Source organism: Triticum urartu, chromosome 2A (assembly GCF_056163025.1).
Source record: "Triticum urartu cultivar PI428250 chromosome 2A, HENAU_Tu73, whole genome shotgun sequence".
Taxonomy (NCBI): Eukaryota; Viridiplantae; Streptophyta; class Magnoliopsida; order Poales; family Poaceae; genus Triticum; species Triticum urartu.
The window spans coordinates 706,809,166-706,826,143 of record NC_141874.1 but is presented as its reverse complement, the minus strand read 5'-3'; the positions used below and the strand labels follow the sequence as shown (position 1 = coordinate 706,826,143).

General features: G+C 46.5%; 4 protein-coding genes across 4 annotated transcripts; 1 reads left to right on the top strand and 3 right to left on the bottom strand.

The window, feature by feature from the left end:
• Positions 1-419: 419 nt before the first annotated feature.
• LOC125539901 (Zinc finger C-x8-C-x5-C-x3-H type family protein) lies at positions 420-5,733 on the bottom strand. Its single transcript, XM_048703438.2, has 4 exons — positions 5,360-5,733; positions 2,247-2,459; positions 2,035-2,159; positions 420-1,947 (listed from the first exon to the last, which is right to left on the bottom strand). Exons 1-4 carry the CDS (start codon positions 5,414-5,416, stop codon positions 675-677), a joined length of 1,668 nt encoding a protein of 555 aa, XP_048559395.1. The 5' UTR covers positions 5,417-5,733; the 3' UTR covers positions 420-674.
• An 892-nt stretch (positions 5,734-6,625) lies between these two features.
• LOC125539903 (PHD finger-like domain-containing protein 5A) lies at positions 6,626-9,240 on the bottom strand. Its single transcript, XM_048703441.2, has 2 exons — positions 9,083-9,240; positions 6,626-7,226 (listed from the first exon to the last, which is right to left on the bottom strand). The coding sequence occupies exon 2, from the start codon at positions 7,204-7,206 to the stop codon at positions 6,874-6,876; it is 333 nt and encodes a 110-aa protein (XP_048559398.1). The 5' UTR covers positions 7,207-7,226; positions 9,083-9,240; the 3' UTR covers positions 6,626-6,873.
• Positions 9,241-9,365: 125 nt separating this feature from the next.
• On the top strand, positions 9,366-14,304 carry LOC125539902 (Ubiquitin-like superfamily protein). Its single transcript, XM_048703440.2, has 4 exons — positions 9,366-9,711; positions 9,820-9,925; positions 12,115-12,214; positions 13,843-14,304. The coding sequence occupies exons 1-4, from the start codon at positions 9,486-9,488 to the stop codon at positions 13,936-13,938; spliced, it is 528 nt and encodes a 175-aa protein (XP_048559397.1). The 5' UTR covers positions 9,366-9,485; the 3' UTR covers positions 13,939-14,304.
• A 956-nt stretch (positions 14,305-15,260) lies between these two features.
• Positions 15,261-16,757, bottom strand: LOC147987003 (WUSCHEL-related homeobox 1-like). The gene is made up of 3 exons (XM_087540218.1): positions 16,278-16,757; positions 16,038-16,147; positions 15,261-15,902 (listed from the first exon to the last, which is right to left on the bottom strand). The coding sequence occupies exons 1-3, from the start codon at positions 16,675-16,677 to the stop codon at positions 15,486-15,488; spliced, it is 927 nt and encodes a 308-aa protein (XP_087396344.1). The 5' UTR covers positions 16,678-16,757; the 3' UTR covers positions 15,261-15,485.
• Positions 16,758-16,978: the final 221 nt, after the last annotated feature.

The following is a 16,978-nucleotide window of genomic DNA, read 5'->3' as shown; positions in this document are numbered from 1 at the left end:
ACACATACAATACCATTAAATTTATCATTGAATATATTTTCACATTATATAGATTTGGTATTGAAATTGCTCATATATTTTTCCTATGAACTTCGTTAAACTTTATAAAGTTTGACTTCAATGAAAGCTATTATGCCGACTAAATTAAAACAAAGGAAGTACTATGCACTATATTATGGTACAGGAGAATAACATAGTTCAAATAATACAAATTTAAACTACTTCTAACTCAAATATAAAGTGATTAGTTTCTTGAAATAAGCAATTATCATTATTGGTTCCTTTGTTGTCTAATTAAGTTTTCGCATAAGTTAAAACTGTCCCATAAGAAACTATTTTTCACATAAGTTAAAACTGTGTCCAGTAAAAAAGCAATTTTCACACAAATTAAAACCAGAACAGTCTCCACTAGCGCAGCATGAAACTAGCCACAATTAAGTGCTTCAATAAAGAAGGGTGTATAATGGTTCAGTAAAAATCTGAGCTCCAATATAAGATGGAAGTATTTCCCTTTTCTTCCAGAACATCTTTTTGGCTATAAAAAGGAGAGAAGGCAAGCTACTGGGAGGGAGTCAACAGGACAGGGAGCTGGTGTCTGCAATATTTACTGAACCGTGCATGTGAAAAGATATTGAACCAAAGAACAGTCAAAAACTTGAATAGCAGCCCACAGCTCAATTTCGACCAGTTATTCTGCTGTCTAACTTTATCCTTTTTGAGCCGTTTTGTTGCTCCTGCTGCCTTGAAGTGGCAGATGAGTCATGTAGAAACGTGCAATTAGCTCCGTTGCGACACCCTCTCGGGCCGTTGAAGTAGGCACATGGTCTTGTTGGCCTTGTTTTCGTATCTCTGTTCACCATAGAAGCACCGTTCATAGCATCAATACCATTAGTTTGGGGAGTTCCAGATTGATGGTACATTCCAAACTGCCTTCCATGCTGTTCAAATGATTCCTGCCTCTCACCACCATGCTGATGGATGAGGGTTTTGTAATAGTTGATAGCCCTTGGCGGAGCACCTGAAAAATTCATAGCTGGACTACTTGAACCCGGTGGATAACTCATAGCTGGATTTGAACCCGGTGCATGACTCATAGCTGGATTTGAGCCCAATGGATGACTCATAGCTGGATTTGAACCCGGTGGATGACTCATAGCTGGATTTGAACCCGGTGGACGACTCATAGGTGGATTTGAACCCGGTGGACGACTCATAGGTGGATTTGAACCTGGTGGATGACTCATAGGTGGATTTGAACCTGGTGGATGACTCATAGGTGGATTTGAACCTGGTCGATGACTCATAGCTGAACTTGAACCCGGTGGAATATTCATAGCTGGACTAGAACCGGGTGGATGATTCATGGGAACTGGAGGATATCCTTGAGGCGGTCGATTCATCATTGGCCGTGGGGCCATTGGAGGTGGCAGGGTGGAATTTGTGTTCTGGAAAGTTGTCATATGATTGGAATATGAGGCAGGGGCAGTCATTGTCATTTGGGGGGGTGGACACGGTGGCACTGGGGCAACAACTGAACTACTGGTAGATTGTTCATTTCTAATTTGGTTGTATTCTTTCATTAACCTCTCAACTTGTACAGGATCACTTAGTATTTTAACAAGTAGATCTCGGTCAACCATACTTCCCTTTTGGTTGCTCTGCATTATTGCAGTGTATGCAGCAGAAGCTGCAGCCAACACATCAGCTTCAACGCCAGTGGATCCACCAGGCTGCTGTTGTGCAGGAGTAATTGGAGTATTTGACACTTGCAGCGCATTGATTTCTGCAGGGCCATAGTTATCGGACTGATGGTAATCGTTTGGTTGATCAAGCAATGGTCCTTCCGACTGATCTGAAGCATCATCATCTTCGACAGGGATCACAGGAACCAATGGGGTTCCGGAGTCATCATAATGAGAGTCTTTCACATCAGGAGAAACAAATGGGCTGGATTGGCACAAAGAGCTTATATGAATAACAAATATGAAGCGTCAAAAAGGAGAATCTGTAGACACATATGAGAAACTTGCTTACTTTGGAGGAATGTTCGATGCACGTGGATAAATAGCCTCAAGCACTCCAAACATTCTCTCATTTTGTACAGCAATCTCCCTGCTTTCTTCTCCAGAGGCAAGGTGCCATTGTGGGTTCAGCAATATCTGAAACCAAGACAATATAAAAAAATGAGACGATATTGAAAATCTAGAAAGTTTGTGCAGCACGACAGTCTAAATCATGAGTCTTACATGTGGTGGGCATTTCCACCTAATAAGAGGAATTTGAGATATGTCAATTTTGAGGTCATTGGCTGGCTGCAGTGACTCAAAACCCGGAGGCAGGGAATCATCTGAACTCGGGCCAGCTGCATGCGTTAAGGATGTTGAACCTTTTGCTTGGAGATTGTCTTGCGGTCTTAATCCAGCTTGAGAAGGGGAATCCTCAGATATGAACAGCCTTACCTGACAGATTAACAAATACATCAGGCGGTGTTTCTTAATATTTACATTTTACAGTGTTTTAGTGACAGGGAACAAAAAATCTACGATAACTCACTGCGTTCGGATATATTATATGCACACGAGCCATAAGATAATTACTATACAAAATCTCTTGTATTGGGAAGAAGGCATACAACTGACTGTATATCCAACTAATCACATACTATTTTACAGACTAAGAAAATTGCCAATGTTTACGGACAAATAATCACATATTATTTGTTCATTGCATAGATGTGATGAATGGTGTCTATAAAATTTAATCGGAATCAGGTAACAGAGAGATGATTTTCTTCTAACTCTTCACAGAATTCCGGTTCATGATTTCACATAATTCTTAAGAAAATTAATAGTAGCACAATCAGGGCACTCTGATCTCAAGAAAATTAATATTAGCACAATCAGGGCACTCTGATCTCAAACAAAACGAAATGAGATTTTGAGGAGCGGTTCCGTGAAATATTAGTGCAGTTTAGAGCTTTTTGTCAATGTAAATCAGGTAAGATAGAAGATGATTTCCTTCACTCATTTAGAACCTATGTTCAGGACTTTATACTATCTATAACAAAAGAAATGTAGCTCAATCAATCAAGGTATTCTAATGTCCAAGAAATTTAAAGGAGATTTTGACAACAGGTTCTTTCATATGTGATAATACCAGATTACCAGTAAAGTTCTATAGGCAGGACAACCGCTTGAGACTTTTATATGGATAAGTAGTGCAAGCTAAGTAATGATGCTAGATACTGAAAATCATATCAACGATTTACACATACTGCAGCAGCAAATGGAAATGATATGACTAGAACAAAAATACATATATGCACATATGCACATTTTTCTGTTATCGCAAGCATATGCTGTAAAGCTGTAACGGATGTGAGTCAAGAAAGATATGCATGACCCAGGGAGTCAATGACTAGACCTAGACTTATCAACCTAAACTTAGCATCATAGTGCATAGCACACATGTAATGAGCGAAAAATCAAGTAATGGCAAGCATGAGTGCAAAGTAACTGACAAGACAATAATCAAGCAATGACAAGTACGAACAAGAAATATTTGGTTTTACAAATATCAAAATGCAATCACTTAGGGATGGTAACTGAGAAGACAAGCTTCCATATAGTAGTTGTATATAATGGTCCCTTGGCTTCAGCTAATAAATGCATTATCTTATTAATAATGGTGTCTCATGCTGAACAGATGAGTAAAGTGAACTTCACCGTTGGTACTTTATAGCATATACAAAGAATTTTGCTGAACCATGTCTCAAATAAATGGCCATCTAATGCCTCTAGCTCCAAAAAAACAATGTGATAAATTATAAGATCTTCACATGGTTTAACAGGACAAACATCGTTCTTTTCCAGAAAACAGGAGAACCTAGTGAATCACTAATTTCTGAATGAACTTAAATTAAAATGGTGCCACCTGTTTGTTTTCTGCATGCTATATTCAATTTTCAATGATTATAAGCTCAGACATATTACCAGTCCTCCAGAACAAATATGCAGCTGGGCTATTGCGTTTATTTTTGTGTAAATCTAGATTCTGTTGCATTCTGAACTTCAAACATGTGCATTAGCACAGGCTATGCATACTGTTTCTGTATTATAACTTAATTTTTGTAGACAGACAGTGATATTATGTCGAAGTGAAGCATGAGATATATTCTGTATTGCGCATCTAAAAATTTAAGGGTAACAACTCCTGCTTAAAAAAATTGCAATGTTAACTCAAGGCTTTTGTCCCTGCTGGAGATCATGAATTGTGAACTATGAAATGATTATCAGCCATCAGTGACAGTGTATTGCATGCATACAAGGGCAGCAGCCTGATGCATGATAGTACACCGACCGATCACTAGTGTTTTTAATAGAGAGAATTTGGATACATGGTATACACTGTAGCTTGAACAGGCTTAGTCAGCAAGAAAAATGTAACTGCACATGCCCGAGTTATGTGAATCCACTAATGATACCACGTGCTATACTGTTGTGCTAGGTGGTAGCAATATTCAGCATAATACTGTGGTAATACTGCTTGATATATGTTGGCATTGGCTCATGAAACAGGACAATGTTGAATTGACACTTAAATCAATCAACTACTCCCTCTGTAAACTAATATAAGAGCGCTTAGATTACTAAAGTAGTGTTCTAAACGCTCTTATATTAGTTTACATCGGGAGTACTCGTTAACCACAGAGAATATTGAAACAAAAGATATACATACATGATAGAGAAGGAAGATTAAATGTGATATAATTTTGTTTAAAGTACGTGCTATATGATACTGTAATACACCAAATTCACAGGTGCTGTCATGTTGTTACTAGATGCAATCCTTTCGTAGTTTGTTTAGTGTTTCACTCATCATTCACATTGGAGTTCCCCTTTGCTTGTCTCCCCCCACATTGTCTGCATCCTGATGCTGTTCGATTAGACATACGCAGAGGTTGTTTAATTAATCGCGTTTTGTTCTGTCGTCTGTTAATCACTCATCATCCAAATTCTGCCACGTTTGCACAACGAAATCCACATCTCATCCTATTCCGCTGCCCTCATTGGATACACAAAAACTGGATGCGTCGTCATCGTTTGTTTTACATATAGTTCCACGCATCTCGCATCTCAAAAGAGAATAAAACAAAAGCATACAACGGGACCGTATCCCACGCAACAACGGATCAAATCATTCATTCAACAAACAAAGCAAATCAGAAAGCCGCAACGACGACGAACGAGCACGCGCGCCGCCGCGAATCCTCTAGCGCGAATCCGTCTCGGCGGGCGGTGGATTGGATTGGGGGGGTGGATTGAAACTAGCATCATCAGGTGTTTGTTGGTGGCAGTACCTTGCAGAGGCTGGGTCCGGTGGCCCACGAAACGCGCCGCGACCGCCGCGACCCCATCGTCGCTACCCCCCGCAACAAAACCGAATCGAATCCGATCTAGACGAGACGAGACGCGCGCGCGGACACCCTACGCCGCAGCGGCGGCAGGGCGATCGACGGAACGGACGGACTCGCGGTCGGGGCCGCCTAGGGTTAGCCCCTGCCTCCTCGTCCCGGCGGCGGCGGCGGCGGATTTGGAGGGGAGAGGGGTGAGGAGTCAGGAGACGGGAGGTGGTGAGGAGGCGAGGAGGAGGAGGGATGTGGTGGTGGCTGGCGTCGGCACCGCTCTGCCCGCTGCCCCTTTTCTTATTTGTCGTCGCGTCGATTTGCGTTTCTTTCTTTTTCCCCCTTGTTTTTCTGCTTATAAGTTCGCGTGCAGCCCCCCACCCCACCGAGCCGAGATCGACGCCTGCCGCGATTTGATTTAATCCGAACGCAAACCGCAGCCCTAACCTAAACCTAACCCGACCCCAAATCCAGGCCGGCCCGGTGTGAATTTACCAGGCTGCCCTCCGCCTATCATCCCGTCCCAAGGGCAAATACGTAACCGTGTTGCCCTTACGATCCTTAACCGGTAGGTCATGCAATACGGCACGTAATTTTACTACTAGTACTAGTAGTATAAAGTTGGTTAGCAGATTGAGCAAAGTCCATGAGGCGTACGGCTGCTTGACAGAAGCAGATTAGTCGGAGGTTAGCGTTTTAAGGAGGCGTACTGGACAGGAACTCCCCCTTTGACAGGGACCTGCTGCTTATGATGATGATAAAAGCGCACAGTTTGGGTGGGTTCCTGCCATCATCACGGTGGCGGCACTGTATTTTCAGTGTGCCCTGTGCCCCCCTGAATTTGATTCGCTGACTTTCGTGCCTTATTTTACTTTATATCCCAGTCTCAGCCTGGGGCTTTCATACATCAACTTTCGAATGCTTTGCTGGTTACAGAGGTAACCCTACGTGGCTTGGCTACATGTAACCTCTACCTGAAGAAACCACAATCCTGTGGGATCGCCGTGAAGCATCTTCAGAGTTCCGAAAGCTGCGATACAGGATTCTGGAAATGCCCAAGCGCTACTAGTGCCCTGCCCGCAGGCTCAACCACGCAGACGTGACACTGATCAGAGCACTTCCAGCCGGCTCTATGAAAAGCCCACTGGGCGCCATCAGCTGCCAGCTTGCTTCATTTCCAGATAACAACCACGTCACGTCGCTGCAACTTGCAACGGCCAAGACAGTGACATCTCGATCCACATTCCAAGTCAACAACAAACAGTCACGGCACATAGCACCGCATAAGCAGTTGGGAGTCCAGCTAGACTCACTTCAGACCATACATCACAAACAGTTATTACAGATCAAGATCACCGGGTTGTATTCTCCTATCAGTACCAAACCATAACACGAATACATCGCTGTTCGTTCGGCAAACAGCAGAAAATGATGCCCAGAGGACCTGGCCAAGAACCTGTCTCGTCCGTCTATCGCTTCTTAAAACCGTATTTCTTGCGCTCATAGAAGAGGTCGGTCTTGGCGCTCCCCAGGTTCACGATCTTGGGGCACCCGTCGCGGTCCTTCTCCTGCTGCGTGCACTCCTTGCAGTAGTAGGCGTCCGAGATGCCGACCCCTCCGCAGATGACGCACCTCCCCTGGAACGAGCCGTAGTTGCACTCGTCGCAGACACGGACGAGGGTGCAGGGGCGCACGTACGAGTCGCAGATGACGCACTTGCCGTCGCACTTCTCACACAGGCGGCCGATGGCGATGCCGGGCTGCTTCCGGCACATGATGAGATCGGGGTGATGCTTCGCCATGGCTGTCGGATGCTGCTAACCTGTGAAAACCAGGTGCACGTTGCTTGTCAGAATCTAGTCATCTTAGGATGTCATCAAAAGAAATTAAATGGTAAAAGCATCCCTAAGAGAAACAGATTGGTTAATGCAGTTGACTGCAGCATTGGATGTAGCAGCTCAAGAAGCAAACTGCTAATGGTTGCACTCACAGAAGAAATAAAGTGGTGAAGCATCCCAACAAAAGGCAAATTGTTAATTAGGTTACTAGAGCTTTTGATGTAGCATCTCGAGGAGAAGCAAGTTGTTGATGCACTTTATTTGTCGAACTTGCAACTGCTGGCAACTTACGTGTAATACCCCCACACCCACCCCCTCCCGGCATAGAAGCAAACAAGATAACATTACATTGAAATTATTTTTACAACTAGTAATTCATCAAGCTCTACATCATCAAGGTGACAAGAACAGATTGCCCTTATTATAAAGAAAAGGAAGTATACCACTAGAATGCTCAACATTGACAAAAATACAGTATGATTTCGAATTCAACCCCATCCGTCCCAATGTCTTCATTTACTGTCATCAGGGTCCCTTCAAACATATCACAATGGGTATGACTGCAAATTCCATCCACCTTTTTCAATATATTCATTTAATGTCATTAGAGTCTCGCCAATCATACAAAACATTCCATCATAAAAGCACAAAGACATGTATGTTTCCTGCTTTCTACAGAAGCCACATCATAGCACACATTTTCACCAACTAGTAGAAATGTATGACAGCAGGAGAACTAAAAGCCCTGAATACCACCCCCACAATACACCCTTTAGGTTCAGAGAGATGTTTTCAATCTTAGATGTACAAAACTTGATGTTGGAAGCTGATCCGAAACATTTCCAACCAGATCAGTTAACTAGTTATTTGAAGTTTCTGGTTGACGAGTTGAAGTCACTAGGGGTGAAAAACTCTTATGCTATCACAAACACAACTATGGGGCCCCTACCACAACTACGAAAACAGATTGAATAGCTCCACTACCATAACTATATCCATATGTTCTGAAATTAATACAGATACCAAAAACTCTTAACTTCAACTATATCCAATACAGATTCGAAAGCTTTCAAAGATAATTAAATGCTGTATTTACTAAAGAAGTAAAAAACTGAATTCGAAGTGTATCTTATCAATTTGATAGGCAGAACATCCTATGGCTTTAACAGCATAATTCCAGTACAAACAAATTTATATATCATGAGCATGGCATTACTTTCCGCTGATAATATGAAAATTAACAACATAAAATTGTTCTAGGACACTAGTATTAACATAAATACAGCATACATATAGGAGATACTAGCGTATAGTATTAATAACTTCACTGATTGCTACTGCAGTTCCCACAAAACAAATTTTACATAGCAATGGTGTTCCAGCCTTCCAGATCAATAATGTAAGTGCAAATCAAATAACATGTATTCCAGTTCAGCCTCCTAGATCACTAGCCAACATGACATAAATGTATTATTACGTGGTAACAATTATAGCCCCCTACATCTCTCGCTAATGAAACCGAAGTTACAGATGACACCGCAGATTTCCCGTGGCAGTGTTTCAATTTGCGGCCATCCAAACCATCTGAAGCTTAGTGTACTGAATCTGGAGAACAGGACCCCTACTCGCCCGGTGCTTAGAGGGCTAGGGTTGGTGCAGAAGAACACGCCCCACCGCCAAGCTCCCGCGGCTGACCTAAGGGGCGACGCGAGGAACATGGACAAGCGTCGCAGCAGAAATCGCCGGAGCGGAGCAAAAAACCTAGGGAATGCATATGTTTCGAGCGGCTGGACGGGACCATGGATGACAGGAGAAGCTCTAGGGTTCGGCCTGCACGTACCTTCGGAAGGACGAGCTCGCTGCGGCGGCGCTCGCACCTTGGCTCCTTGCTCCCCGCAGGCGACGCGCCGAGACACCGAGACGACGTCGACGAGGCTGGCGGAATAGATTTTGGCGGCGGCGACCCGATGCGACTAGAAGCTTGCAGATAAAAGACCAAGAGGTGTGCTACGATGGGGATCGCCGTCCATATCACCCGGCAGGCTGATCGGACGGCTACCAGTGGCCGGTGCGGTCCAGCATATTTGGCTCTACTGGGTTGGGTCCCACCTGTCGGCCTCTCAACACCTTTGGGTCCCCTGTTAACCCGTTCTCCAGTGGCACCGCATCTTCCCCGAGCGCCACCGCCGCCGCAGGGATCCGCGCTGCGTCCCGAGCCAATCGCGCTCTACGGCGGAGAGGCGATGGATTCGGCAGGCGCCTCGAAGCCCGAGGAGGAGGTGGCCGCTTACCAGAGCAGCGAGGCCAATCAGGCGAGGCTGCAGTCCATGCTCGCGGCGCTCCTCGACGACCCCTTACTCGCCGACGTCCCGAGGAAGCCCTCGCTGGCGGACGTGGACACGCTCATCAACCTCGAGCTCGGCAGCGCCATGAGGGTGACCGTCCTCAAGCTGGACAACACCTCGTTCGGTACAATATGGCCCTCTTCGATCCCCGCCCACATTTTTGTCCAAATCCCTTGCCGTGCGTTTATCCCCCATATGAATTCGTGTTCCTCTTGTCGTTGTGGTGATACAGATGTCGCGGTGTTGAACACCGCTACGCTCAAGGATTTGAAGCTGGCTATCAGGAAGAAGATAACTGAGATAGAGCAGGGCCAGATGGGCCATCGTCACATCTCATGGTAAGTAATGGTCAGATTTATTTGTCTGAAACAGTGGAAGGATATCTTCTGACATCCATGTCATCTAATTGATTCATGCTAACATGTGTTGATCTAATTAGTTGATATCCTTCGAAATGCTGCCGATTTGTCTTTGCTATTTGATACTATATCCTATGATGGGCACTAAGGCACTGTTGATCCACCAAAATTTGCTAGTTTAGATGGGTGTGATTATCTAAATAAGCTGAGGGTCACAAGATGTATGGTATTAACCTGAATTCTTAGTTAGCTCGAGATGTTGAGAATCCTAGCTGAAGTCGTGTTTTAGTTTGAGTTTGCACTGACCTACTTGGTATTGAATAACTGAATGTGTGTACATAAGGTTATTCAAGCCTGCTTTAATTAGATTTCCCTGTATTAGTGTCTTTCAGTTAAACTAAAGAGAAGATAATGTTCCAATATTGACTTCTAGAAATAGTTTAAGCTCAGTATAGGAAGAAACTGCTGACTAAATTTGCCTTACGATTATCTCAGAGTGCATGAGCCTGGTATCTGTACACTGTTTACATCAACACCTACAAATTATTCAAGCCTGTTTGAATTAGATTTCCCTGTATTAGTGTCTTTCAGTTAAACTAAAGAGAACAGAATGTTCCAAGATTGACTTCTAGAAATAGTTTAAGCTCAGTATTGAAAGAAACTGCTGGCTAAATTTGCCTTACGATTATCTCAGAGTGCATGAGCCTGTTATCTGCACACTGTTTACATCAACACCTACAAATTATCAAAAATTAAGACCCCATTTTCTGGACTCCAAACTTCTGCTATGTGGTTGTAAGCCCATCTAGGAGTACACTGTTTGCCAGGCAGATATGACAATAGCACTCTTGCAAACAACTCCTGGCATTGACAGTACACTTGATGCTCTTCAAAATGCTGCCAATGTATCTTTGATATTTAATCTCTCCCACGATGGTCAATCAGACACTCATGATCCATGATAGGTGTCATGATCCAAATAAGCTGAGGGTCACAAGATATATGAGACTGAACCGAATTCTGAATTACCTCGAGACATTCAGAATCCAAGCTGGAGCTCACTCTAATTTTTAGTTTGATTAAGCACTGAACTTGACCTGTTTGGTATTGACTAGCTGAATGTGTGTACACAAGGTTAGTCAAACCCATTCGAATTAAGGTCCCTATCTTAACTACTCCCTCCGTAAATAAATATAAGAGTGTTTAGATCACTAAAATAGTGATCTAAACGCTCTTATATTTCTTTACAGAGGGAGTAATCTATTTTAGTTAAGCTAAGGAGAATATAATGTTCGAAGATTGTCGTCTTAAAGTAGTATGAGCTCAACATAGAAAGAATTTTCTCTCTAAGATGTTACACTGGTATTCTATATTCTAAACTAGGATCCCATTTCCGTGACTCCATGAAGCTTCAGTCATGTGGTTATAAGTTTATCTAGGACAGTACATTGTTTGCCTGTCTGATATAACGAGAGCACTCACTGCAAAGAGTTCTTGGCATCAGTATTTGTTAATGCTAAATTGTCAGAAAGTGCTGTTAAAATAAACTGTATTTTTGGGAAGGCTCAACTAATTTATTGCTGTGCAGACAGAACAATTACTAGATGCTGGGAAAGAAATACGAGCTCATATATGAGTTCTGTAATTAAAAAGCTTCAGCTGCATAATTGTAAAAGTAGTTAGAGATCCTACCTTATTGATGTTAGCTATGGTTAATAATATGGCCTTCTAAGTTCCATCACAATGTTAGCTCTTCAGCTGTATAATAGCTGGCAGGCTTGTATAGAATTCCCCAAAAATGCCAACTTTGGTATCCATGTCTTCTTGCATTATGTGGTTCCAAAGCGTCAGGATTTATGTGGTTCTTAGCACAAATTGTATATCTAAGCTGCATCTGCAACATTTTCTGCATTTTTATCATCTGGCTCTACTATTTTATCCATCAATATAATTACTTTTTATCTATTTCTCTATTAAGAACTGACATGCTCCCTCCGTTTCAAAATAAGTGTCGTGGTTTTAGTTCAAACTAAAACCACGACACTTAATTTGAAACGGAGGGACTACTTTTTCATGGCATCTCTCAACCTTTTCTTTGTCAATATTTCCATTTGTTAAGGATACCAAGAATTTCCAAACTCCGCTGTAAGTATTTATGTTTGACCCAGGAAGCATATTTGGGAGAACTACTGCCTGACACATCAGAGTGAGAAGTTGATAGATGACAATTCTGCACTTTCTTCTTACGACATTCGAAATAATTCCAAGGTATATAAAAAATAACATATTTTTTTCATTTCAGTTTGAAAAAAGTCCATTTTACTACCCTGAATAAAGTGGGTGGTTCACTTTACCCCCTGATCTATTTTTCCGCTTCTTTTACCCCCCAAACAAACCCAAACCGGACAAAACACCCCCCGGCTGGTTTTTCTCCACCCGCTGCTGATGTGGCACTAGTCAATGGCGGTTTTGACCTGGGTGGGGCCCCCTTGTCAGGTTTTTTTCTCTCTCTCTCTAATTGAGGCTGGGCCGGCGGCCACTCAGCCCGCACGCAGCCTCTGGCCAGGGCGTGGCGAGGCTGACCGGCTGGAGGAGTGGCGAGAGGGGGGGGGGGTGAGCTGGGCGAAGCAGTCAAGGCCAGGCAGTGGCGGGTGCGGGCCGACGCAGTTAGGCACGGGCGGGTACCGGGGTGAGCGCGAGCGGAAGGGGAGGCTCAGTGGGCACAGCAGGGCCGCCGGAACGGGGCCACGAGGGCTGGTGCTGGAGCAGGGCTGTGCGGGCGGGGCGCTGCGGCAGTAGAGCAACGCAGGCGGCCCGGGCACATGCGAGGGAAGAGGAGCGCTGGGCAAGTTCAGCAAGCGCCAGCGCAGCCTCGAGCAGCAGCCGGCGCGGTCGTTCGAGAGCAGCGGCATGGGGAGGCGAGGCCATGGAAGGGCGCGAGCAGGTCGCGGTTGGCAATGGCGAGCGGCCGCAGCGGGAGTCAACAGCAGCGCTAGAGCAGAGTCGGCAGCGGCGCGACAGCGGTCAGTGACAGTAGCCGCAGCAGGCGGGCGCGGTGACATGCACGCGAGGGCGACGGAGAGGCATGGCCAGGGAGGGGTGTGGAGCCGAGCTCCCTGTCACCGCGGTCGTCGGGAGGAGGACCCACGCCTAGGCCGCGGCGGCCGCGGGGTCGCCGAAGGCGTGGCTGGCCACGAGTGGCGTGAGGCGGTGGAGTTCCACGCCGAGGTGCTCGGGCGGCACCTCGCCGACGGCCTCCTCGGGCCGTCCTCCTGCGCGGTCTGCCTCGGCGGGGCCCAGCAGGCGCTCGCGCTGCGGGAGCTCGGCGTGGCCGGGGCTGTCGCCGTCGCGAGGAGGCGCTTCCCGCCGCTCGCAGTCGCCTTCGGTTGGAGAGAGAGAGAAAGAGAGAGGAAAAAAAACCTGACAAGGGGGCCCCACCCAGGTCAAAACCGCCGTTGACTAGTGCCACATCAGCAGTGGGTGGAGAAAAACCAGCCGGGGGGGTGTTTAGTCCGGTTTGGGTTTGTTTGGGGGGTAAAAGAAGCGGAAAAATAGATCAGGGGGTAAAGTGAACCACACACTTTATTCAGGGTAGTAAAATGGACTTTGTTCTTTCAGTTTTCTGGAAGTTTTTACTATGCGTAGCAGCATATGAAACCTCTTTGGGGAACAACCAATCTCTTTATGGTACATGCATATTTTACTTTTTGGATGAAAAAAAATGTATATACTTCTTTCTTAAGTTGGCCTAGTGGAATCTGCATTACCAAATAAGATAGTTGACCTCAAATGCATCCACTTACAGAGATAGTGTTACCAGATCTGTCAGGTAGCAACTAAAGATGTATGAACTGAATAAAGTGTTGTGACTCTGTTTCTGCCCTCTGCCGTACTAGGTTTGTTTCTCACCGCACGTCATGTCGAGAGTACATCAGAAGCATTCTAGGAGAAGGAAACACCGTTTCTTCCACGGGCTTAGCAGGAAGATGTGATCCCACCTCATGATTTCTGATCAGGAGATACCCTTAGCGCCATGGGGGAGTGATTACTTGCGAAATGAAGAATGCTCCAAGATTTAGCTATGGCGACGAAACGGGGTAGAATTTCGCAGAAGCAACCCACCGATTCGCTGATGCCATTCAGGAGTTGCAGAAGATTGTGCATGCTTGGGAAAAGCAGTTACTAGTACGTAGTGCACGAGCACGTCAGCTAATGGGTGTTGTAAATTCGAAGCTACTGGTCTGGTCGTGTAATTTGCCAGTGGGAAGTGCGCTTCACAATATGTAATGCACTTCAGGTTAACAATCTGCAGGCTTTTGCAGGTCCTAGCTCTGGTAAACTACTGCTGCTTCATTTTTCGTCGAGAGGATCAAGTCTTAGGTGGTGTTTGGTTCTCTGGTCATAGGACTTTTTCTAGTCCCAACTAAAAAATCTCTAGTCCCTAAAAAGTCCTTTCCTGTTTATTTTTAGAGACTAAAAAGTTTTTAGTCCCTTCCAAGAGTTTATTAAATGACCATATTGCCACTAGTATATAGAAAAATAACAATCAAACAACATCATGGGGTAGCGCGTCAATGGGTGCATGTAGGGGTATTGTTGAAAAAATCACAAAAAAGAGTCTTCTTCATTTAGTACCAAATGCTTTAGTCCCTAAAAAGTCCCTCCCGTTTGGTAAAAAAGTCTTTAAAAGAGACTTTTTCTAGTCCCTACATAAAAAAGTCCCTAGAAACAAAGATCCCCTTACTCTGCTCGTTTTTACTCAAGCCATGCCCATGGCGCATAGTAATTGCAGCCCTTAGTGTTCTACACCTGCCAATTAAGCAAAAAAATCATCATGCAAACATGACAATGGTTAAAAAAAACATGGTTGGAAAGATCAAAATTTCAAGCCATGTGCCCAAAACCAACAGACCAGCCTGACCCAAGTCAGGACCAAAATGTGTTGACTGGAAACTGATTCTTTTCTTGGAACCGACATTCCCCCAGCAGCTCAACCGGTGTGGTCCCAGGGCACGCACACAGCCACACACATCGCCCTACCTGAAACGCTGAAATGATAAAACTGCATGCATGACTGTAATGGGCATATATAGACAGAGAAAAGTATGCCCCAGCCCACAGTAGAGAAATTTCAAGAGGTGATCAGACAGGAGGATAGCTTTTTCCTCTATCTGGAAGGGCACCAAAGGGAGAGACAAGGTTGACACCAATGGTGCCACCTCCTCCTGTGACAAGCGCGCTACTACTCACACACACGCTTTGGACTTTGGCTACAACCAAGTAAGCAACCAAACAGTAGCAAACTCACCACACACACACACTGGTTGCTGCACCATGCACTGCCCATTGCATTTGTCATGCGGTGCAGGGTGCACTACCAGTTCGAGGCTTAGGGACCACACTACCATCGAACCCTACAAGTTCCAGACATGGACATGCTTCCACATATGCTTCTAACTGTAAGTAACTAGTGGTACTAGCTAGTAGATGGATAGATAGATAGGATCATGCATAGGACAATGACGGGAGCACTAGGCTCTCACATGTAAGGGGCGCGGAGAGTGAGCTCCAGGGAGGTGCCGGCGTCCTGGATGGGCATCATCATCATCATCTGCTGCTGGTTGCCGCTGCTGTTGTAAAAGCTGTGCTGCTGCTCGTGCTGTTCTTGCAGCAGCTGATGATGGACGACTGCCATGGCGTTGGCGTTGCTGGCGGCGGCAGCTTCCCACCACTGCGAGCTGTTGGGCTGGAGATGGTAGCTGCTGCCGTTGAAGTCGTCGGCGCTTTCTTGCCGGCCTCCGCCGGTCGGGAAGAGCGGGAGCTCCCGCGGCGGGGGCATTGGCGGCGTCTGGTTGGTGGAGAAAGGGAAGCTCGCAGCTGGCCACGGCGTAGGTGCTGCTGCGGCGGCGCCGCCGTGGTTGCCCGCTCCCGCCGTGCTCCTCGCGCCCATGTAGTCCTGCCGTGCGTCGATCCAACAGGCCAGATGTACATTAGCTGATTACCATGCATGCATGTGCAAATTAAAATTCGATCTACCGATCGATCGCAATGTGGCAGTGCGTGTGTGTGTAAATCCAGCTTGATTGGTTACCTGCAGGGTGCTGTCTCCCCAGCAAGTAGTAGTAGTGGCGCTCGCATCTGGATGGACAGCCGCGCCTCTACCGGCGCAGCTGCCGGCGCCGTACAAGCCGGCCGCCGCACCTGCACGCACGTCGCGAGTGTTGTTATAGTTGGGACTCGAGGCAAAGCGACGCGAGACAAGAATCAGGTCAAGTGCAGCGCGCGCGCGCGAGAGAGAGAGAGAGAGAGGACGTGATGTGCGAGTAAGTACCGGAGGGGGAGAGGGCGAGGACGTCGGCGGCGGTGGCGGTGGCGAGGGGGGAGCCGTTGACGTCGACGCCGAGGCGCTTCTTCTGGCGCTCGCGGGCCTTGTGGTTCTGGAACCAGTAGAAGACGTTCTTGCCCTCGATCCGGCCGTACTGCCGGAGCCGGGCCGCGATCCGCTGGATCTGCTCCGCCGTGGGCGACCGGATGCCGCAGTCGTAGTAGAGGTCCTTGAGGATCTTGACCTGCTCCGGCGTGGGCGTCCACCGCGCGCCGCTCGGCCGGACGGGCGCGGTCGTCGTCGTCGCACCAGCACCGGCAGCAGCGACGGCATTGCCACCCGCCGCGCCGCTGGCCTGGTGGTGCTGGTGCTGCAGCTGTCTCCACATGACGCTCTGCTTGTCCATGGCAGCAAGAAGAAGGCAGGTGGTGCTGTTGCTAGCCTGCTGCTACTAGTACCGCTGTGATGACGATCGGTGGGAAGAAGGAGGAGGGCGATGGGTGCTGGAAGGAGGGGGAGGGGCGTGGGAGGATCACGTGAGAGGTCGGGTATATATGGTGCCATGGCGCCATGGAGGTAGCACAGCTGCGCCTGCTGAGCTGAGCTAGGTATAGGAGGCTAGGAAGGGAGCTAGCTAGGAGGAATAGGAGTGTAGGTAGGGGTGATATAGGTTGGGGCCGGCTTGGTTTGGTTCCCCGAGAGAGGAA